Here is a 23,522-nt window from a genome sequence, read left to right as displayed (position 1 = left end):
GAGAGGGCAGACGTTGGAAGGAAGAAAGTGAAAAGAAGACTGAAAGCAGAAACCAGAGACGACAAAAGGTAGAAAGAAATAATTTTATTTCTATTTTGTGATTAGAATATATCAGATTTGAAATATATATCCTGCTAGAGCTGGTGTTAGACATAACTGGGGACTGCAAAACCCAGGCAGTGCTTCTTTAGCTTCCAGCTGGCTTAGGGTGCTCTCTGACCAGGGGACAGTTGCCCTAGTTGCACTCCCCTAAAACTATTCCTGTCATGTGTGACTGCAGTATTCTGTTAGCATGATATTTCTGTGTACCATTCTGTAATAATTTGGCTTGTTCAGTTTTCTTGATAGTAGAGGGGATATATGTGAAGGGGAGGGGAGACAGGGGTTTTGTTGATCCTTGCTCTGAATTATTTGTATTTATAAAATGACAATTGTACAGAATATTGTTTCTTTTTATACTTTAATAAAATACATTCAATGTAAAATCATAACTGAGGCTTGTGTGGATGGGATCAGATGATTTGTGAGGACCGAGCTCGCGGAGATGGGGCGGAAGCGGGGTTTTTAAATTTTAGTCCTAGTAGTTTGCCAGTCCACAAAATAATTCTTTTTTTTCTGCCGGTCCACGGGTGTAAAAAGGTTGAAGAACACTGAGCTAGGGAGTCCCATATGTGAGTATATGCTACCTGTTTGTCCTAGGATAAAGCACAATTACTTACCGTAACAGGTGTTATCTGGGGACAGAAGGCAGATATTCTCACATCCTACCCTGGTTGGGCGGAAAGGTGCATGCGCGGTGCAGGCAGTCTCGAAGTTTCTAAAAACTTAAAGTGGCTAAGCATTTTTACCACTGTCTGTATCAGGCTCCATAAATGACATCATCCACATGAGAGAATATCTGCCTGCTGTCCCTTGATAACACCTGTTATGGTAAGTAATTATGCTGTGCTGCAAGTCGTTACAGCTTGAATAATGTCACCAATGGAGCTTGCATGGGAAACTCCTACAGTTTAGTGATACTAAAAGCTCTTGAACCACTTCACCGCACATATGCATTATTTCCCACCTGCTACTGTAGTTCAGGATCGATCAGTCTTTGTTTTTCGAGGGAATTTGCATCAGGGATGTTCATTTTGCTTCTAAAATTGCCTTTTGTAATTTTTCTTCCAGTCAGTCCTGTTGCTGTCATGCATCACTTCTCCTGATAGTACCAAAAATAGGTTTACAGCTATTTTCAAGTTTACTTTATTTTTATGCTCAGTCGAGCGTAAGCCTTTACTGAGAACTTCAGGCTGCCAATTTGGATTAGTTAAAAAAAAAAATTGTCATTTGGTTTTGATGCTGAGAGTGATTCAACTGATCGTTAAAACTTGTATGCCGGCATGAGAGGTATCAACTTTAAAGGGTCTTGGGGTTGATGTTGGCTGAACAGATCTCCAGTGCATCATGGGAAGAAGTTTCACTGAAACATTAAAGATCCTTAGTGAGAGTTTAGAATTTACTTCCTTACAGCTGCTGGAGGATGTAACATAAGAACATAAGCAGTGCCTCCACAGGATCAGACCCGAGGTACATCGTGCCCAGCATTTCGCTCACGCGGCAGCCCAACAGGTCCAGGACCTGTGTAGCAATCCTCTGTTTATATCCCTCTATCCCCTTTTCCAGCAGGAAATCATTCAATCCTTTCTTGAACCCTAGTACCGTACTCTGTCCTATCACCCCCTCTGGAAGCGCATTCCAAGTGTCCACCACACGTTGGGTGAAGAAAAACTTCCTAGCATTTGTTTTGAATCTGTCCCCTTTCAACTTTTCCGAATGCCTTCTTGTTCTTGTAGTTTTCGAAAGTTTGAAGAATCTATCCCTTTCCACTTTCTCTATGCCCTTCATGATCTTGTAAGTCTCTATCATATCCCCTCTAAGTCTCCTCTTCTTCAGGGAAAAGAGCCCCAGTTTCTCCAATCTCTCAGCGTATGAAAGATTTTCCATACCTTTTATCAAACATGTCGCTCTCCCCTGAACCCTCTCGAGTATCGCCATATCCTTCTTTAGGTACGGCGACCAATATTGGACACAGTACTCCAGATGCGGATGCACCATCGCCCGATACAACTGCAGGATAACTTCTTTCGTTCTGGTTGTAATACCCCTCTTGATTATACCTAGCATTCTATTCGCTTTCTTAGCAGCTGCTGCGCACTGTGCCATCGGCTTCATTGTCTTGTCCACCATTACCCCCAAGTCCCTTTCTTGGGTACTCTCATTCAATAACATCCCTCCCATCGTATAGCTGTACCTCGGGTTTCTGCTTCCTACATGTAATACTTTACATTTCTCTACATTGAACTTCATCTGCCATCTCGTCGTCCACTCCTCTAGTTTGTTCAAGTCCCTTTCTAATTCTTCGCAGTCCTCTTTATTCTGAGCACAACTAAATAGTTTGGTGTCGCCTGCGAATTTTATTATTACGCACTTCATCCCTGTTTCTAGATCATTTATAAATATATTAAATAGCAGCGGTCCAAGCACCGACCCCTGCGGAACACCACTCGTGACCCTCCTCCAGTCCAAGTAGTGACCCTTCACTCCTACCCTCTGCTTCCTTCCTGCCAGCCAATTTCTGATCCATCTTTGTACGTCTCCTTCCACTCCATGTCTTCAGGATTTTGCTGCCTTCCAGAAAAGGTTCCATTAAGAGGTGCTATTATTTTAAATGGAGGAGGTTTGGTGTGAGGGTAAGACCCTAGATCCGTTTTTATGCCCTACACAGAACTCTATATATTTTTTGCTTATACACAGGCTGGGCTAATTATAGAGCAGGGGTGCCCAAAAGGTAGATCGTGATCGACCAGTAGATCATGAAGGCAGCGCAAATCAATCGCAGAGCCCATCCTGGGCTCTGTGATAGACTCGCATTGCCTTTGCGTTCTACCTGTTTTCCGACACCATAAAGAGAACACAGAAGCACCGGGCCGACCAGCCTTCCCACCCATCAATTCTGACGTCGGAGAGGAAGTTCTGGACCAGCCAATCGCTGCCTGACTGGCCCGGAACTTCCTCTCCAACGTTAGAATTGACGTCGGGTGGGGAAGGATGGTCGGACCAGTGCTTCTGTGTCCCCTGTACAGCAACAGGGAGAGCTCAGAACTCGGCGGCGGTGGCTTGGAGAAGGGGGTGCAGGGAGACAGAAAGAAAGAAGGGAAATAAAAAGAAAGAAAGGGCTTGTAGAGTGAAAAACACACAGAAAGGGGGCATGGAGAGAGAAAGACAGACAGAAAGAAAAGGGGGCAGGGAGACAGAAAGAAAGGGGGTATGGAGAGAGAAAGACAAACAGACAAAAGGGGGGCAGGGAGACAGAAAGAAAGAAAGGGGTAGGGAGAGAGGAAGCAAAAGTTGGGAATGAGGTCTGGAGGAGAGGAAGCATACAGGAGGCTGAAAGAAGGGAAGAAATATTGGATGCATAGTCAGAAGAAAGTGCAAACAGAGACTCATGAAATCACCAGACAACAAAGGTAGGAAAAATGATTTTATTTTCAATTTAGTGATCAAAATGTGTCCGTTTTGAGAATTTATATCTGCTGTCTTTATTTTGCACTATGGCCCCCTTTTACTAAACCGCAATAGCGGTTTTTAGCGCAGGGAGCCTATGAGCATTGAGAGCAGCGCAGGGCATTCAGCGCAGCTCTCTGTGCTAAAAACTGCTATTGCGGTTTAGTAAAAAGGCGGTATATTTGTCTATTTTTGTATGGTTGTTACTGAGGTGACTTCTTTGAAAACCCCCCAGAATATAAATGATAATTAACATTTTCTCAGTATACTGTGTGCTTTGTGGGGTTTTTTTTAATTTTATTGTTGATAGATTATTTTGAGTTGGTCATTTTAAAAGTAGCTCACAAGCCCAAAAAGTGTGGGCACCTCTGTTCTAGAGGGTCATATCAAGGCTCACAATGTCAGGGCCATGGCGGTGTCAGCAGCCCATTTTAGGTCATCCTCCATTGAAGATATATTTGTTAGGCTTAGGGGGTACTTGGCTTGAAGAAGTTGAGAAACACTGGTCTATCCTTTATTCCCCATTCCTTTCCTTGTATGGCTAAAGTTGTATTATTGTCAATATGTGATTCTCAAACCTAAATTTGTAAGTAATTAGGGAATTTGTTGCATCCTTGTTAACACAATTATAAAGTAGTATGAATATTTGATGTTAAACCATCTAATTACCAAAGTATTTAAAATCAAACTTTCTACTTTTCAGAGCCAGCATGATTCATTAACTTATGAAAAATCAAAAATGGAAGAAAAAATTGTCGAATTAGAAAATACCATTTATGTGGTAAGTGCTGCATATAAATGGACTGTTTAACTTAAATCTTACACTTTATAATATTAGCTCCTTCCTACAAAATATCTTTCTTTAAAACATTTTATGAAATAATTCTTAGAAGACCAGCTGGACTTGTGTTGCTTTTTCTTTTATTAATTACAGCTTGAAAAAGAGCGGTTTGATTTGAAATCTTCAGTTTCTGTTCTCAAAGAGACTATAACCTCACTTGAAAATGAAGTGAAAACTCAATCTTATAAACTTTCCCAGACATCAGATGATTTTTCTCAACAGAAGATAGAACTGGGTTCCATCCGGTTAGTATTCACCAAATATATATTAATAAAGAGGTAAGTATTTTAGCACATGGTTAAGCTTGTAATTATAGCCTCTTGTTTTCACATAAACTAAAAGGGAGGATGAGAAGAGGTGAGAGAGGGATACTTCAGCATTTACCACACATTCCTCTTATTTGTAACTCTGAATCATTTCAGCCCTTATAGTTAATGTTTTTGCAATTTTTACTTGAAAGCACTGTTAATGTTACTGTTGTAGGAATGACCTTTGATTTTACATATCCAGTAATATGATTTATTTGTGGCTTGTTAAACATTGTAGGTAAAACAGCTTTGCACACTAGTTCATTAGTTCTCATGCTTTTCCCTTCTAAATCAATTTTAGAATTGTGAAAAATCACAAGGCCTATGAAAAGTGTCTTTTAATATTACGGGGAAGTAGAGATACTTCTAAGCTGTTCATGTGATATGCTAAGTTAAATTGAGAGTCATGCTAATGGGTCATGTGACTAGTCATGTAAAAAAGATGAAAGGCTGCATTTTTGCTTCCACTTTTCCTGGATGAATGATCAGTAGGTCTGCATCTTACAAGGTTTCTAGCTATTTGTACTTAATTATGCAAAAACAGCACTTTTCTTTTTCATTTATCAGGTTAATGAATGAACAGTTACAGCGTTCTTTAGAAGATGCTCAACACCGCCTTTCTGTAAAAAAGGATGAACTTCAGTTATCTCAAGAGCAAATTGTTACTCTAGAAAATAGAATAGGTATGCATTATTTATTTGTTTAGTTTAATAGCTGAAGAAAAGCAAACTCACAAGAAGTTAATGATTTGGTTTACAGATGAATTAAACCATAAGAGTTCTTCACAGCAAGAGGAACTGAATATGCTCAGAAGTACAGTATCTGTCCTGGATAAAGAAAAGGATATTCTTCAGGAGACAGTAGATGATAAGACAGAAAGGATTGCATGTTTAGATGATAATCTTTCTAACAAGGTAGGAAAATATTCATTCTCTTAGGGATCATATTGATTATTCTAGTGCAATATATCTAGTAGTCCTGAATGCTAGGGTTATGCATTTGAACTTGCAAGTTTCTTGCAGAATGATATCACTCATCTTTCAACTCTACCTCCTTCCCAGTAGGCTTCCTCCTGCCCCCTCAGTTTTTCTTCTGCAAACAAGTTGCTCAGATTTGTTTCTGATCTGCTCTGCAGCTTTATTATTTTAAGGTTTTTCCTGTTGTTTTAAGTTTGAAGCTCAGTGCAGATGAAGACCTAGAGCTGGACCAGGATATCCAGTCTGTCATCAGCTGGGAAGATGAAAGGTCCGATTCCATACCCTTATTGTCCCAGGACACAGTTTCCCTGGCAGAGCATGGTTCGCTGCAATAGACCAGCAGACAAGAATCAGTGGTGGCACTGGACCAGGGGGAAGACCCCACAGTATGGCGACTATTTCTTGCCGGCTCAGCTGATCGTGGATTCCCTTGCGATCAGCTCAAATGGACTCCGGAACAAAGAGAAATACCCCCCTCCCCACCTAAATCCAACTCCCCCTCTTGATCTGTTATCTTTTTCCTCTCTCTCTCCCTCCACCCTGCATTCTACCCAGTCGGTGATTCACAAGTAATGCTGCCTGATTCATGATGGAATAGATTCACCAATTCAAATTGACTGAATTGATTCAATTCATTTAAAAAAAAATTAGACTCCAATTCATGCTTGCTCTTGGGTTTTTCCTCTGCCGCGGACGGGGAGACTCGGGAGAATGGAAGAAAGAAGAGGGGAGGGGGAAGACAGAGTGAGAGAGAGAATCGGAAAGATCCTTGGAACAAAGGTGGGAGAAACAGTCCTGAAACAAAGGGGAGGCAGAAGAGTGGGGGGCAGATGTTGAACTTGGGAGTGTCTAGGGAAGAGAGAGAGAGAAAATGCAGAGAAGTGGAAAGATTCTGGACCAAGAACAAGGAAGGATAAAGAGAGGCAGAGAAAGACCTAGAAGAAAGGAGAACAAATGCTAGACATAATGGGGAGGGGGGCTTGCTGGACTATGGGAGGAGCAGGCAGAGGTAGAGAGACCCTGAGGAGGATCATAACAGAGGAGGGGGAGACCTGGAGCAAAGTCTGGTGGTAGTTAGTAGTAGTACCTAGGTACAAAGGGGAAATGACACTGGATCTGGATCTTTAAGTTGTAAAGAATGTTGTTTCCTTTAGGGGATGGTGGTTATGGGGCGGTGACAGGGATGGTGGTCATGGGGATGGAGCGGTGATGGGGACGGTGGTTGCGGGGATGGGGCGGTTACGGGGACAGATTTTTTCCCCATGTCATTCTCTAATTGGTTGATGTAAATTATTTAGTCAAGAACGTCTATTTAGATGGGAAATACGTATCAACAGAAATTATGAAAGGTTGGCATTTCTGAGGGTCTGTTAAAAGACACTATATATAAATAAGAATAGTTGGGAAAATTACAAGGAGGTCTCAACATTGACCAACCTTTCATAAATTCTCTAATTGGTAGCACCTGAGGAATTTCTTGCCTCCCTCGATTTGACGAATGCCTATCTCCATAGTCCCATTTTCCTGGCTCACAGGAGATACTTTAATGTTCTATGTACTGGAGCAGCATTTCCAGTCCTTCTATCTCCCCTTTGTCCTTGCCATTGCGCCTCGCACTTTTACCAATGTGATGGTGGTAGCAGTGCACTTGCACATGGCAAGGATCCAATTATACTCATATTTAGGTAATCAGGTCCCCATCTAAGGAAGAGGGTGAACTGGCAGTCTTAAGAATGGTCCAACTCCTGTAGGACTTGGGATGGATAGCCAACTTCAAGAAGAGTCACTTAGAGCCAACCCAGCGCTTCAAGTACCTGGGAATTCTGTTCGACATGGCTGTAGGCCAAGTTTTTCTTTCAGAGCCACATAGACATACTCTAGAAGCAGTTATCAGATCTGCTACCGAATCCAACCCTAATGGCATGGCATTATCTGAAGGCCCTGGGGCAATGGCTGCATCCATTGAGGTGGTCTTGGGTCAGGTCACTCATGAGACCCCTTCAAGACTCTCCTATCCTTCTGGTCTCCTCAGATAGACTCACTTCAGCAGCCACTTCTGTGGACATCGGAATCGAGGACCAGCTTATGGTGGTGGCTGCAGATAGCTTCCGTCTCAAAGGGCATGCCATTCTGTATATCCTACTGGGAGATCCTAATGACCGATGCCAGTTCAGGATCATTGCCATGACCCAGCAAAAGTGGTCCATAAATTGCTTGCAATTCGGAGCCATTCGGCTAACATTGCAGGCCCTGAAGAAGTCCCTGGAGAATAAGGCAGTCAGGGTATTCTCAGACAATGCGATAGCGGTAGCCTATGTCAACCAACAAGGAGGCACCAGGAGCAACCCATTACGTATAGAGGCTCAGCTCCTCTCTCAGTGGGCAGAAGCTCATTTGCAGCCTTTCTCAGCCACACACGTTGAAGAAGTGGAGAATGTTCAGACCAACTATTTTATTCAGCAGATGCTTGACCCAGGGGAGTGGTCACTGTACCCACAAGTGTTCAACGTCTCATGACCTCAGTGGCATATACAAACGTGGATTGGTTTTACAGCCAAAGATATGAGTTCATAAGCTCAGGGTTGGACGTGTTTGTCCAGCTGTGGCCGGAGAAGGGGCTGTTATACGTGTTTCCCCTGTTGTCCATGCTAAGTCGAGTCATTGCAGGATCGCAACTCTTCCAGAACTCATTATCCTGGTGGCACCCAATTGACCCTATAGACACTGGTATGCAGACCTAGTTCGTCTACAGAGAGACACAGGCCTCAGGTCGTTGATTCAGATGGATCTCCTGGCTCAAATCCTGATCCTGATAGAGAATCCGGAACACTTTGGGCTTACGGCATGGCTCTTGAGCGGGCTACCCTAGTAAGAAAGGGATACTCAGAGGTGGTAGTTTTCTCTCTGCTTAGAGCCAAAAAGCTCTTGCCGGTGGTGACCTATGCCAAGGCTTGGAAGACTTTCAGACAGTGATGCATTAAGATCAATGTAGAGCCCTTACAAACCCCGATCTCAGTAATCCTTCAAGGAGGTGCAGGCCTTCGGGGGGTGGGGGTGCAGGCCTTCAAGGGGGGGGACAGGCCTTCAGGGGTGAGATGCAGACCTTTAAGGGGGGGACAGGCCTTTGGGGGGCACCGTGGTGTAGAAGTATACAGAGGGAAGGGGGTGTTCAAAGAGACATGCATATGCCAGACTTTGGAGGGGAAGAAATAATTGGTCTGAAAATAGAGGATACTTGAGAAAGGCCTGTCTGTTGGATCACTGAAAGTGCAGATAGCATGCCTTTCATGTTTCCAAGCTTAGGCAGAGAAAGCATCTCTGTCCTCTCATCCAGATGTGGCAAGAGTCTTTTAAAGGGCTCTCAGGTTGCACCTTCCGGTACATCCTGGAACCTTGTTTTGCAAGGTCTCAGTAGGGCTTCATATGAGCTCTTACAGGAGGCTTCCCTCTTAGATCTGACAGTCAAGACTGTGTTCTTGATAGTGATTACATTGGTGAGTCGAGTCTCTGAGTTGCAAGCTCTCTCTTAAGGGAGCCGTTTCTTAAGATTATGGAAGCAGGACTTTCCTTGCGCATGGTTCTATCCTTTCTACCGAAAGTTGTCTTTGTCTTGCATGTCAATCAGGAAATCAATATACCCGCCTTTTGACCTATGGGATCGAAGGAAAAATGACAAAATATTGCATTTGCTAGATGTCAGGAGAGTGCTTCTTTGTTACTTTGAAGTTACCAACAAGTTTCGAGTCTCTGATCATCTATTTGTTCTGACTAGTCATGCTTATAAAGGCAGGTCTGCGTCTAAGGCCTCAATTTCCAGATGGATTAAAATGGCAGTTTCTTTCACATATGTAGAATGTGGTAAGCAGCCGCCGATGGCACACTCCAGAGGGGTGACTGCCTCATGGGCAGAGATTCAGGCAATCTCTCCCTTGGAGATTTGTAGAGCAGCAACATGATCTACTCTTCATACCTTTACCAGGCTCTATACAGTACCCAGGAAGGATGCCACTTTTGAGGCCTCAATATTAAAGGCAGGCTCAGTAGTCCCACCATAAACTCAGGAGACTGCTTGGGTACATCCCTAGCATTCAGGACTACTAGACACATTGCAATAGAAAGAAAGATTAGGTTCTTATCCTTGATAATCTTTTTTGTTGTAGATGTGTCTAGTAGTTTTGAAGCACCGCCCTATTAGTGGGCTTCTCCTACCTTGGCCCCTAATTTCAGTCTGTTTCTTACTGTGAAGAATTTCTCTGTCTCTCAGCTGAGCAGAAAAGGGGGTGAAAAAAGGATATCCAGTCTGAGTTTCTGACAGGACTTGTGAGTAGCTACAAGCTCCATAAATGTTAGTGCCGGTTGCATACGGTTTTGTATAGTTTTGATAATGTTATTCTTGTTTCAAAGCAGAACAGAAGTATACTGTTGGGGAGTTTCCCCCCATTGCCCTCCTTCCGGTGATGTCTTCCATTATAGTGGTTCTTGACTGCTTTTGTACAAACTTGAGGGAACAGGAGCAAGCCTACTGGCAGGGAGGCAGAGTTGAAAGATGAGTGATATCATTCTGCAAGCAACTTGCAGGTTCAGATACATAACCCTAGCGTTCAGGACTACTAGATAGATGTATGAGAGAAGATTATCAAGGTAAGAACCTAAATCTATCTTTCTTGGAACTTAGCTGTCCTTTTGAAGGACAGGAAATAGCAACAATACAATAGTAATCTATGAGCTATTGTTAGCCTCATATTGAAAGTTAAAGCATATCTATCACAGTCCCAATATTTTGTGCCACAGCTCTGTTGTGGAGTAGGTGTAGGCCAAAGAATATGTTTCTTTTATAGTAAGAGGATAATTTATTTATTAAAGACATTTTACAGGTGCTTAATACTCGTGTCAACAGCGGTTAATCAAGAATAATAAATCCAATCCAATTTTATATAGTAACATATTAAATGACAGCAGATAAAAACCTGAACGGTCCATCCAGTCTGCCGAGTAGTCATATGCATTATACATTCATTGTTAAATTATCTTTTTTTTTCTTTAATATTTCTGGGCCATAGACCTTAGACGTCTGCCTGGAAATGTCTTTATTCCAGAACAAGCAGGCAGCATATTCTCTACATGTGGGTGACGTCATCTATGGAGTCCCCTAGCGGACATTCTCGCAAGCAGACTTGCTTGAAGATCTTCAAGCTTGCGAGCGTACCGCGCATGCGCAAGTGCCCCTCCCGCCCAACTCAGGGCATATGTCTCCTCAGCGTGGCCTCAGTTCTAAGTTTTCCATAGAGCCAGAAGCCACTGCTCCCTTGCTGTGCGCGAATTCATAGTGCCTCCTTGCACCATAATTGCATTATTGTTTTCGAGTGAGTCGCTGTGCGGCACGTCTTCGTTTTGTCAAAAAAAAAAAAAAACAACTTTTTTCAGCTTTTTTCCACTGGGCTACCGTTTTTTTGTCAGGCCGTCTGGCCGCGGCTCTACTTTTTCTATTTCCCAGCCTCTGTCCGGGTTTAAGAACTGCACTAAGTGCACCGGGTGATCTCCATCACCGACCCCCATCGTTGGTGTGTGGAGTGCCTTGGAGCTGATCACCGTGCCGAGTCTTGCCCACGCTGTGCTACTCTCCAGCCGCGGGCTCTTCGTCGGCGAGTGGCCAAAATCCTTCAACTTTTTGGCCCCATGGAGACGGCGGGGACAGCCTCGACCTTGACCTCAGCCCCGTCAGTGGTGGCTTTGGCTTGGAAGGACTCGTCCTCGGCAAAGTCGACCTCGAAGGCCCCGATCCCGGCTCCACCTGCCACCCCACCCTCGGGTAAGTCTCCTCTTCCTTCCACAGGTGTGCCAGCAAAGAAGCCTCCCTCGAAGTATCATGCGAGTGCCACTTCTTCGGCCGCTTCGAGACTTCATCCTAAGCGTGCCTCCTCACGTAGAGAATACTCTTCCTCGAGGTCGCCCCGAAGGAGCGCACAGCTGCACCTCAACCCCAGCATTCGCTGGTCTCGGTGCCTATGTTCGAGGATATCCTTAAGGCTATCCTTACTTCGCAGATTTCCTCGATTCTGGGTCAGTTGACCTCGACCCGGCCACAGTCTGACCAGCCTGGGCCTCCCTCCGAGGTTTCTCGGGGCCTGTCTTGCAAGTCTCGCTGCTTGCCTTCGAGTGATTCCTCTTCTCCTGATTCGAGGCACGCGACTCTCCGGGTGTCCCGGGCGGGACCCCGGATTATGGATTGCTCTTCCTCACAGCTTGTTCCTTCGAAGCGGCTTAGGTCTTCCCCGCCTCATCGAGGCCGGTCCCCGACCGTGAAAACCGCGGGGACTGTGGCGGCTTTGGCCTTGGGTGCGAGGCCTCGCCGGACTCTTCCGCCTCTTCCCTCGGAGCGGGGAATTTCTGGGTCCCGGTTCCCTTCTTCGACGCATCTGGGGGAATTATCTTTCCAACCGGCTTCTCCGATGCTTCGGACGGTGGTGCCTCGGACGCCGGGGTCCTCACTGAGCTGTCTTCAGCGGGGCGATTCCTCGAGGCCCCCGAGGCAGTTCAGTAGAGTGTCCTCGGTGTCCCGTTCTCGAGACTCGGAGGCTCCTGCCTATTATTCGAGGGAGGTCTCCCCCTCTTTCTCTGCGGCTTCAAGATCTCGCTCTACTTCGCCTCTGGAGGATGAGTCTTCTTCTCGAACCTCCTCCTTTACCTGGTTTGTCTCGGACATGGGCAAGGTTCTGAAGCTGGATCTCCAGTCTGAATCCCAGTACACTCAGGAGTATTTGGCGGAGATGGGGCTCCCTCATCTGCCCCGCGAAGCTCTCCGCTTGCCTTTGCATCAGGTGCTTCGGCAGATATTCCTCCGGAATTTGGAGACTCCTTATGCCGTCACTGCCATTCCTTCCAAAATGGAATCCCATCACCGGACAGTCCCGGTCAAGAGATTTGAGAATGTGCAGCTTTCCCATCAGTCCCTGGTAGTGGAATCTTCATTGAAGAAGTCTAATTCCTCCAAGGTCTACGCTGCTGTCCCTCTGGGCAGGGAAAGACGTACGATGGACAAGTTCGGACGCTGTCTCTATCAGAACTCGATGATGGCAAACCGAGTACAGTGGTGCCTCACACAACGAACTTAATTCGTTCCAGGAGCAAGTTTGTTATGCGAAAAGTTCGTTATGTGAAAAGCGTTTTCCCATAACAATACATGTTAAAAAAAATAATTCGTTCTGCAGCATAAAATATGCTAAGATGACATAAAAAAAGATAAATTTGTCAAAATGGTGAAAATGGTGGTCTTGCTGAGGCCAAACTCTTTGACGAGGTCACACTGTTTTACCCCACATTCACTCCTTCTAATTATTTCCCGTTTCATTTCAACAGAAATCACCTTCCTGCTTCATGATATATAAAAAATATTGAGTTTATCTTAAAAGGACGACTGTATACAGTGAGAGAGGGCAGAGTCTCAGCGGCAAAAACTGGGACTCAACTTTTCTTTTTTTTTTTTTTTTTCTAGCATCGGGGAAGCGGCGAGAGTAGCTCCGCCCCCCCCCAACACATCAGCAGTAGGCGCCGGGCCCCTCCATAAAAGGAGGCGAGCCGACGGTCCGCCACTGCACAGGGAGCCAGGCGAAGGGCTGTGAGAGAGGGCAGTTAAGTGCAGTGCCTGCGCGGAAGGATGCAATACATCGGCAGCTCGGGCGACTTCGTTGTGTGAAACGAAGTTCGTTGTATGAATCAAGACATGAAGTTCGTTGTGTGCAGCGTTCGCTGTGCGAGGTGTTCGTTGTGTGAGGCACCACTGTACTCAATTACAATTTTACCTTCACGTCCTATCTTAGGTACTGTGTGGTCGCCCTCCACTCGTTCCAGACGGACGTGTCTGCTCCTCGTCGGCAGGAGTTCTGTCTTCCAGGAGACCTTATCCCAACTCCGTCTATATATGTTTCAGGCGGCTTACGACGCCTTTGAGTTGTCCTCGATGGTCATGGCCTTTGTGGTCACCATGCGTTGTCTGGCCTGGCTCTGGATAGTCTGGCGAATCTCCCATGTGTGGGATATGAGCTGTTTGATAACTCCATCGCGGCCACCACTAAATGTGTTTTGGAGAATGAGCGGTCCTTCGCTTCCCTAGTGAGGCTCAAGCTGAAGACTCCTCCGGCTTGACCATACAAAATTCCTCCTCGGCGATACCCGCAGAAATATATGCCTGCATTCTGTGGCCCGCCCCCACGGTGGCCCCAGCAGCAGCAGCAGCTTCCTTCTAAGGTCCAGCTGCCTGCTCCGGCGAAGCCTGGACCGCCTTTTTGACAATTGATGTCTGAGCCTGCCAGCTCCCTTCCTCCTGGAGCCTTCCCCCCTTCCCATCGGGGGCCGTCTCCATCATTTCTATCCTCAGTGGGAGAAGCTTACCACAGACCTGTGGGTGCTTTCCATCATCCGGGAGGGGTACTCCCTGCACTTCAGTCGCATACGCCCGGACCTTCCGCCAAGAGAGTTTCCTTCTTCCAGTGCGCAACTTCCCCTTCTTCTGCAGGAGGCTCAGGCCCTCCTCTGCCTCCGGGCGGTCGAGGAGGTTCCTCCGGAGCAGTTGAAAACGAGGTTTTATTCCTGGTATTTTCTGGTCCCCAAGAAAAAGACCTGCATCCGATACTGGACCTCCGGCCTCTGAACAAGTTTCTGGTCAAGGAAAAGTTCAGGATGCTCACCCTTCCTACATTGTATTCCCTGATAGATGAGGGGGACTGGCTGTGCTCGTTGGACCTCAAGGAGGCCTATACGCACATCCCGATTCATCCGGCTTCTCGCCGGTATCTGAGATTGTGGGTGGGGAATCTCCACCTCCAGTATCGTGTTCTCCCCTTCGGCCTTGACGCCTCCCCAAGGGTCTTCACAAAATGCCTGGTAGTGGTTGCTGCGGCCCTGCGTCTACAGGGGCTTCAGGTGTTTCCCTACCTTGATGACTGGCAGTTCTGGTGGCGACGAATCAGACTATTTCCCTCCTTCAGAGTCTCGGCTTTGAGGTGAACTTTCCCAAGTCCCAGCTGTGTCCATTCCAGTCCCTCGAGTTTATCTGGGCGGAGCTGGACACTCTTCGTCTTCGCTCTTTCTTGCCTCAGCCTCGCCGGGAGAACCATATGCATCTTAATCGGAAGGTGTCTCTCCTGTCCTCGGTCCCGGCCCGTCTCATGATGGTCCTGTTGAGTCATTTGGCTTCCACGGTTCACATGACTCCTTTTGCCAGACTTCGCCTCCGTATACCTCAGTGAACTCTGGTGTCCCAGTGGAACCAGAACCGGATCCGGTGTCTCAACACATTGTCGTGACTCCTTTGTTGAAACAATCTCTCCATTGGTGGATGCTCTCTACCAATCTTTCCAGAGGTTTTCTGTTTCATGCTCCTTCCCTGGAGAAGGTTCTCATGACGGACTCGTTGGCCTATGCTTGGGAGGCTCATCTGGACGGTCTTCGTACCCAGGGACTCTGGTCCAGTATGGACCGTCTCTGTCGCATCAATTTGCTGGAGCTCAAGGCGGTGTTCAACGCTCTGAAAGCCTTTTTTCATCTGCTTCGCGACCGTGTGGTTCTCGTTTGCATGAACAACCAGGTCGCTATATATTATATCAACAAACAAGGGGGCACGGGGTCTCTCTCTCTGTGCCAGGAGGCAATGCAGCTCTGGGATTGTGTGATCCGCCGCAACATCTTTCTCCGTGCGGTCTACATCCAGGGCCAGCAGAACTGCCTGGCCGACAAGTTAAGCCACCTTCTGCAGACTCATTAATGGTCGCTTCACTCCTCGACTCTGCGACAGGTGTTTGCCCGTTGGGGGACTCTGGATGTCGATCTGTTTGTGTTCCCCCTCAATCACAAGTTGCCTCGTTTCTGCTCCAGAGTTTACACCCCTCTCAGATTCAAGGCACATGTTTTCTTCCTGGATTGGACGAACCTGTTTCTGTATGCGTTTCCTCCTTTCCCTCTGATTCTGAGGACTCTCGTCATGCTCAAGTCCACTCATGCCACCATGATTCTGATAGCTTCTCAGTGGCCCAGACAGCCGTGGTTCTCCCTTCTGCTGCAACTCAGTACCAGGGAACCTCTTTTTCTGCCTGCTTTTCCTTCTCTGCTTACGCAGAGTCGGGGATCTCTACTCCATTCCAACCTGTAGTCTCTGCACTTGACAGCCTGGTTCCTCGAGACTTGATGGCCTCTTTTCAGTTCTCTCAGTCGGTCCTAGATGTTCTGGAGGCGTCTCGGAAGGAGTCCACTCGCCAATGTTATCATCAGAAGTGGACCTGCTTTTCATCTTGGTATGCTATGCAGCGACAGGAGCCGCAATCCGCTTCCTTGTCTTCGGTACTGGATTATCTGTTGCACTTATCTTGTGCTGGTCTCAAATCCACGTCAATTTGAGTCCACCTCAGAGCCATTGCTGCTTTTCATCGGGCGATCAACGGGAATGCACTCTCTGTTCATCCTGTGGTCTCCTGGTTCATCAAGGGTCTTTTCCACATTCATCCTCCCCTTAAACCTCCTCCGGTGGTTTGGGATCTCAGCGTGGTCCTTGATCGCTTGATGAAACCGCCCTTTGAGCCACTGGCTCGGGCTCACTTGAAGTATCTCGCGTGGAAAGTTGTGTTTCTTATTGCGCTCACTTCTGCTCGAAGGGTCAGTGAGCTGCAGGCCTTGGTGGCGGACCCTCCTTTCACTGTTTTTCATCATAATAAGGTGGTTCTTTGTACCCATCCTAAATTCTTGCCTAAGGTTGTTTTGGACTTTCATATCAACCAGTCCGTGGTTCTTCCTGTGTTTTTCCCGAAGCCCCATTCTCACCCTGCGCTCTGCTTACTCTTGACTGTAAGCGTGCGCTGGCCTTTTACTTGCAGCGCATTTCGCCTCATCGGACTGCTCCCTGGCTTTTTGTCTCTTTCGATCCCAATCGATTGGGGCGTCCTGTTTCTAAGCGGAACGTTTCTAACTGGTTGGCCGCTTGTATTCCTTTCTGTTACGCTCAGGCTAGTCTCCCCCTGCCGGGTCGGGTCACGGGGCATAAGGTCTGAGCGATGGCGTCGTCGGTTGCTTTCCTCTGATTTACTCCAATTGAGGAAATCTGCAAGGCTGCCACTTGGTCCTCGGTTCATACTTTTACATCTCACTACTGGATGCTTTCTCCAGGCATGACGGCCATTTTGGCAAGTCAGTTTTGCAACATTTGTTCTCCTAAATTGCCAACTCTCCCTCCATCCCTTTTGGTTAGCTTGGAGGTCACCCACATGTAGATAATATGCTGCCTGCTTGTCCTGGGATAAAGCACAGTTACTTACCGTAGCAGGTGTTATCCAGGGACAGCAGGCAGATATTCTCGCAGCCCACCCACCTCCCCGGGTTGGCTTCTGTGTTAGCTATCTGAACTGAGGCCATGCTGAGGAGACGCATGCCCTGAGTTGGGTGGGAGGGGCACTCGCAAGCTTGAAGATCTTCAAGCAAGTCTCCTTGCAAGAACGTCCGCTAGGGGGCTCCGTAAATGACGTCACCCACATGTCCCTGGATAACACCTGTTACGGTAAGTAACTGTGCTTTAGGTTCCCACTACTGGAGTTGCCATCGAAGCTTACTCCAGCCTATCCTAATCATCCTGTTGTTTGCAGGATACAGACTGTAAAGTTTGCCCAGCACTGTCTTTACATTCTAAATCACTGGAGCTTCCATCAAAGCCCTCCCCAGCCCATCCTTAACCAAATCGTCTTATACGGAACAAAACTGTGCAAGACTGCTTGGTGCCTGCCTTAGTTTATTTTTTACCATTCATTTTCTTTTCTTTCTTTTTTTTTAATAATTTTTATTGAGAAAGCAGCCAATACAAACAATAAACACTAATTTCTGTGTTCATCTCACACTTTTTTGAATTCTGTCAGTTTTCATCTCTACCACCTCTACCATCTCAATTCAACAAGTAAAGGAAATACAAGGTATACCTCATTCAGATAGAGAATACAAAATATCAGCTTATGCTGATGATTTATTATTATATTTGAGGAATCCAGAATCCACCATTCCACAATTGCTTGAACTAATTGATAAATTCGGAAAGTTTTCAGGGTATAAGATAAATTGGAATAAATCAGAAATACTTCCATTAAATGTACACTGTACAAAAGGTTTATTTAATACATTCTCTTTTGTTTGGAAGGAGGATACTATTAAATATCTTGGAATTTGGATTTCAAAAGATTTAGAAGACACAATGAAAATTAATGAAAAATGTTTATTACAAAAAGTGACAGAGATGTGTGAACAATGGAATCCTTTACATTTATCTTGGTGGGGAAGAGTACAAACAGTTAAAATGATGATCTTACCTGTAGTTTGTTACCAAATGGGAATGATACCAGTTTTCTTTCAAGAATCTTTTTATACAAAGTTAAATAAGGTATTGACAAAATTTATTTGGCTTGGGAAAAATCCCAGAATTGCTTTAGTGACATTACAAAGACCAATTGCGGAGGGAGGGGTAAATTTTCCCAACTTCTATAGGTATCATCAAGCCTATATTTTACGTCAAGGTATGTATTGGATCCTCCCAGAGCCCACTGATAATATTCTAGATTGGTTCTGGCTTGAATGGAGACTCATGTTTCCTTTACGTCTCAGTCATGTAGTTAGTATCAAAATGCCAAGGCTATACAAAGAACATAAAATATTCATGGATACATGGAAAACTTTAAGATATATAAGTAATCTAACTCCTATTCCAATTAGTAAATCAACAACTCAAACGATTTGGTTAAACCCCAAGATCAAAATAGGCGGTTTCAAAATAATCTGGAAAAACTGGATGACAGCAGGTATTCGTATTTTAGATGATATAATAAAAAATGGAAAGTTGCTGGAGTTTTCACAAATGCAACATAAATTTGATCTTAAAAAAACACAATATTTTAAATGGTTGCAATTGAAGCAATCCATTCAGGTAGGGTTCCCTGAATGGAAAAATCTTACTAATTATCACAGTTTGGAATTCCTGTGTTTCCAGATTAATTCAACAGATCATGAAGCTGCACATTGGTATAAATTAATACCCGGTTATATAAATAAAAAACCAAAAAATGGTCTTAGAGACATTTGGAGCATTGAGATAAAGCACCAAATTAGTGCATCTCAATGGCCACGACTTTGGTCTTGGAGGCTAAAATGTACGGTATCAGTATCTATGAGACAAACTTGGTTTTTTCTTTTACATAGAGCTTTCTGGACCCCTGTTCGATTACAAAAAATAGATAGCTCTAGGTCAAATAGATGCTGGCACTGTCATGTTGAAATTGGGACATTAGATCATCTTTTATTCTATTGTCCATTCATCTTAACATTCTGGAAATCAATCTGGCCCCAAATAAATAGGATGTTAGAAAATCCGGTAGCCTTGACATATGATACCATATTATTTGGAACAACTATGAGAGCAAGAAGTCAAATATCATCAAGTAATAACAAACTTCTTTTTATTTTAACTGGAATAGCAATACAACAAATCACATTCAATTGGAAAAAACATGACAGATTAAATTATACATTCTGGTGGAATTCTGTATGTCATATATACAAAATGGAGCTCACTATAGCAACACAAAAAGGACATATAGATAAATTTCAAAAAATATGGAAACCATTAACTGAATATTGTAAAGAATGATTAATTTTCCCATGTATAGAATTTGATTAGAAGAAAAAGGGATCATATCTCTAAATATTATATAATATATTAATACTTGATTTATAATATGAAATATGGAAAGAATAACATTTAAAAAATTTTATTCATGTATTACTGAATAGAAGGGAGGGGGGAGGGGATGGGATATTATTATATTAACTAAGAATTATATAAATTTAGTTTTCTGAAATATTAGTATGAATTTATATTGTTGATGTAACATATGAAAATGAATAAAGATTTCTCATTCAGTATTGATAGGGAGGGAGGGGAAATTATTATATTCAATAATAATTATATTAATTTAAATTTCTTACATAATATTATAACTTTATAAAATATTGATTTTCTAAAGAAATTTTAAATTTGATATTAATCTGTAAGTTAATCAAGTGTGATTATTCAAGTTTATAATGAATTTATTTAAAACACTTGTTGTAACATAAGAAAATGAATAAAGATTTATAAAACAAAAAAAAACATCTCTACCACCTCCCTCTGGAGGGCAATCCAGGCATCCACTACCCTCTCTGTGAAAAATAATTTCCTAGCCTTACTCCTAAGTCTACCACCTCGCAACCTCAATTCATGTCAATTCATGCCCTCTAGTTTTAGGTTGCAGGGTGGTAGACTTAGAATTAACGTTAGGAAATTCTGTGTCCCATATATGGGCTATCAGTGCAATTGAATTGACAAAGTTAATTTTTGTTTCATTCCACTTTTTTTGTGTATTCCATATATGGATGAGCCAGAGAGGGCTTTGATGGAAACTCCAGTGATTTGGAATATGAGGACAGTGCTGGGCAAACTTTATGGTTTGTATTCCGCAAGCAAATAGGCTGGAGTGAGCTTCGATGGCAACTCTGGTAGTGGGAACCTAAAGACGGTACCAGGCAAACTTTTATGGTCTATGAGCCAGAAATATTAAAGAGAGAAAAAGACAATTTAACCATGAATGTATAATGCATGGAACCTGCTGTCATTTACTATGTTACTGTATGCACTTATAAAATAAATTATCTTACTATGAAAAGAAACTTATTTTTTGGCCTTACACTAACTTCATATCAGTGCTGTGGCACATAGTATTAGGTTTGTGATAGATGATGTGCTTTAACTTTCAAAACGGGTCGAACAATAGCTCATAGCTTACTATTGTATTGTACAAGTACAAAATGCATCTTTTGAAATTATGCCATTCATACAGGTATGCAGCGTGACAAGAATGTGTATACTTATATGTGACTTATTAGTGGCATGAAGCTTAGGCAGAATTTGGGCAAAGTTTCAATTTAAGTGCAAACTTTATAAAATATATGTATATATTTACATCTGCTCTGAAGTTATTATAAATATGTGGGCTTATAGTGTAGACCAGGGGTGCCCACACTTTTTGGGCTTGCGAGCTACTTATAAAATTACCAAGTCAAAATGATCTATCATTAAAAATTTTTTTTTAAAAAACACAAAGCACACTGAAAGGCAGAGAAATGTTAATTATCATTCATATCCCTTTTACTAAACCACGATAGCAGTTTTTAGCGCAGGGAGCTGCGCTGAATGCCCCGTGCTGCTCTCGACGCTCATAGGCTCCCTGCGCTATTGCAGTTTAGTAAAAGGGAGCCATAGTGCAAAATATAGACAGCAGATATAAATTCCCAAAATGGACACATTTTGATCACTAAATTGAAAATAAAATCATTTTTCCTACCTTTGTTGTCTGATTTCATGAGTTTCTGGTTGCACTTTCTTCTTCTGACTGTGCTTCCAATATTTCTTCACTTCTTTCAGACTCCTGTATGCTTCCTCTTCTCCAGATCTCATTCTCTCCCCCAACTTTTTCTTTCTGTTTCCCTTCTTTCTTTGTCTCCCTTTCCCCCTTTCTTTCTGTCTCCCTGCCTGCCCCCTTTCTTTCTTTCTTTCTCCCTGCCCTCCCCCAAGCCACTAGGTTTGCCGCCGCTGCCACAATCAGGAACAGGCCCCCAAGCCACCACCACCCCAAGCTGTCCTTGCAGAAGCGTCGGACCAACCAGCATTCCGCTCCCCGACGTCAATTCTGACGTCGGAGAGAAAGTTCCGGGCCAGCCAGGCAGCGATTGGCTGACCCAGAACTTCCTCTCCAACATCAGAATTGACATCTGGGAGAGGAATGCTGGTTGATCCAACGCTTCTGCAAGAAGAGCTTGCGGCAGTGGGGGACGTCGGGGAGAGGAAGGCTGATCGGCCCGGTAGATCAGGACGGCAGCACGAGTCTATCACGGAGCCCAGGATGGACTCCGCGATCTACTCGCGTTGCCTTCTTGATCTATTGGTCGATCGCGATCGACGTATTGGGCACCCCTGGTGTAGACTCTGCACTAATTTTTTTTCTATTCTATTTGGAGGTATGAACCCTCAAGCTCCCTGGAAAGATACTAGCCAAAACTAATTGGAATATGGTCATAAGGCTCTATGCTGTGCTCCTCTTGCTTAGCTATCTTTTCAAGCTTTTGTGTTGAACTTATACAACTCTTTTCCTTTTTATCTGTAGCAGTCTTAAGGACTCTTTCAGCCTTCTTTACAATCAGTACAAATCCTGTTTAAAGAAATATATTTTTACTTTTTAAGTAGTCCGGATTATTCCCCATGCCCCAATCATATAATTCTCTCTGAATCAAAAGGGTAAATCCATTTTTTCTAAAGACTGGGTGGGACCTTTTGGGCTACTCTTTATTGAAGTAAATGCATACAGTGGATCAGAGAATTGTTAATGAAGCAGAGGAATGGATCAAAAGTTCATAGATAAGCTATATCTAAACTGAAGTGATTTTTACAACATAGAAGATTATATCATTTAAAGAAAACGCCCATTTCTGTAGTACCAAATAATTTTATGCTGCATTTATCTTACTAGTATAATGGATGCATGTGCTTTATTTGTGTAGAATGGTTGGTTTTTTTTTATATTCTAGGAAAAAACAATTGCTAATTTAAGACTAACTGTGTCAGACCTGGAATCTTCTATCGAGTAAGTAATAGCTAATATATTTTTTAAGTAACTGTTTAATAGCAGTTTGTCAATACCAGTGTTTCATGTTACACATGTCAGTAGTGTATTGCAGTGTTTTTCAACCGCTGTTCCGCGGCACACTAGTGTGCCGCGAGATGTTGCCTGGTGTGCCGCAGGGCCGCCATCAGGGCAGTTCTACCAGTCCTGCATTCAGGGGCCCGGAGCTGACAGGGGGCCCGAGGCAGGGGCGCCAGTAGCTCGCCAAGGCAAAGTGAGTCGATCACCCAGGACTCACTTTGTCTTGGCGATCTAATCTATCGAGCCGATAAGTCTTCTTCTCCCCGACGTCAATTCTGCAGTCGGAGAGGAAGTTCGGGCCAGCCAATCGCTGCCTGGCTGGGCGGAACTTCCTCTCCGATTGCAGAATTGACGTCAGGGAGAGCATGCGTCGGCGTCGGCTTTGGGGCCTGTTATCCATTATTATTATTATTATTCTTTATTCTTATATACCGCCATACCCAGTGAGTTCTAGGCGGTTTACATCAATTAGCAAATGATCTGCATTGAATAGCAGATTTACAACAAAATTAGAAGTAGGTTTACAAAATTAGAAGCAGATTTACAGCATAATTAGAAGTATTTTTAACAGCAAATTGCAGGCTGAATTACGATAAATTACAGTGATTTGCCGCAGTCAGCCGTGAAATTACAGCGATTCTTAACTGTCTGCAAAGAGGGTAGGTTTACAACAATATTACAGAAATTGCAGGTTTGATCGAGCTAGGTAGGGGAGGTAGAGAGTGGGGGAGGGAGGGACTGGTGAAGGAGGAAGGGGGCAGGGGTGGGGTAAGTGTCATGTGAGGTGAATGGATTATTAAGGGTCGTGTTTGCTGAAAAGGTACGTTTTTAGTAGTTTTCTGAATGATAGGTAAGTGGGGGCCTCGAGTATCATCTGTGCTAGCCATGGGTTCGACTTGGCTGCTTGGAAGGCAAAAGTTCTATCAAGGAATCTTTTGAGAGGACAGTGTTTAGGCGAAGGGAAGGCGAACAATTGAGTTCTCCGTGATGTCCTGTTGCTGCAGTAAAGGTTAAAGTGTGTGTTTATGTAACTTGGGGAGGAGCCGTTAACCGATTTGTAGCAGAAGCATGCAAATTTAAAAAGAATTCTAGATTC

At 44.2% G+C, this 23,522-nt stretch overlaps 1 protein-coding gene across 4 annotated transcripts in view; it reads left to right on the top strand.

The window, feature by feature from the left end:
* The window catches only part of CEP135 (centrosomal protein 135), a 307,612-nt gene that overhangs the window by 179,786 nt on the left and 104,304 nt on the right, over nucleotides 1-23,522 (top strand). For all 4 annotated transcript variants that reach the window (XM_033944786.1, XM_033944776.1, XM_033944765.1 and 1 more), the window contains exons 14-18: nucleotides 4,250-4,327; nucleotides 4,481-4,632; nucleotides 5,263-5,378; nucleotides 5,455-5,609; nucleotides 22,311-22,366. In XM_033944786.1, the coding sequence (XP_033800677.1) occupies nucleotides 4,250-4,327; nucleotides 4,481-4,632; nucleotides 5,263-5,378; nucleotides 5,455-5,609; nucleotides 22,311-22,366 (557 nt within the window). The remainder of the gene's footprint in view (nucleotides 1-4,249; nucleotides 4,328-4,480; nucleotides 4,633-5,262; nucleotides 5,379-5,454; nucleotides 5,610-22,310; nucleotides 22,367-23,522) is intronic.

The sequence above is a fragment of the Geotrypetes seraphini genome, chromosome 1, assembly GCF_902459505.1.
Source record: "Geotrypetes seraphini chromosome 1, aGeoSer1.1, whole genome shotgun sequence".
Classification (NCBI taxonomy): Eukaryota; Metazoa; Chordata; class Amphibia; order Gymnophiona; family Dermophiidae; genus Geotrypetes; species Geotrypetes seraphini.
Note: the sequence above shows the minus strand (reverse complement) of the source record. Positions and strands in the feature narration are given on the sequence as shown.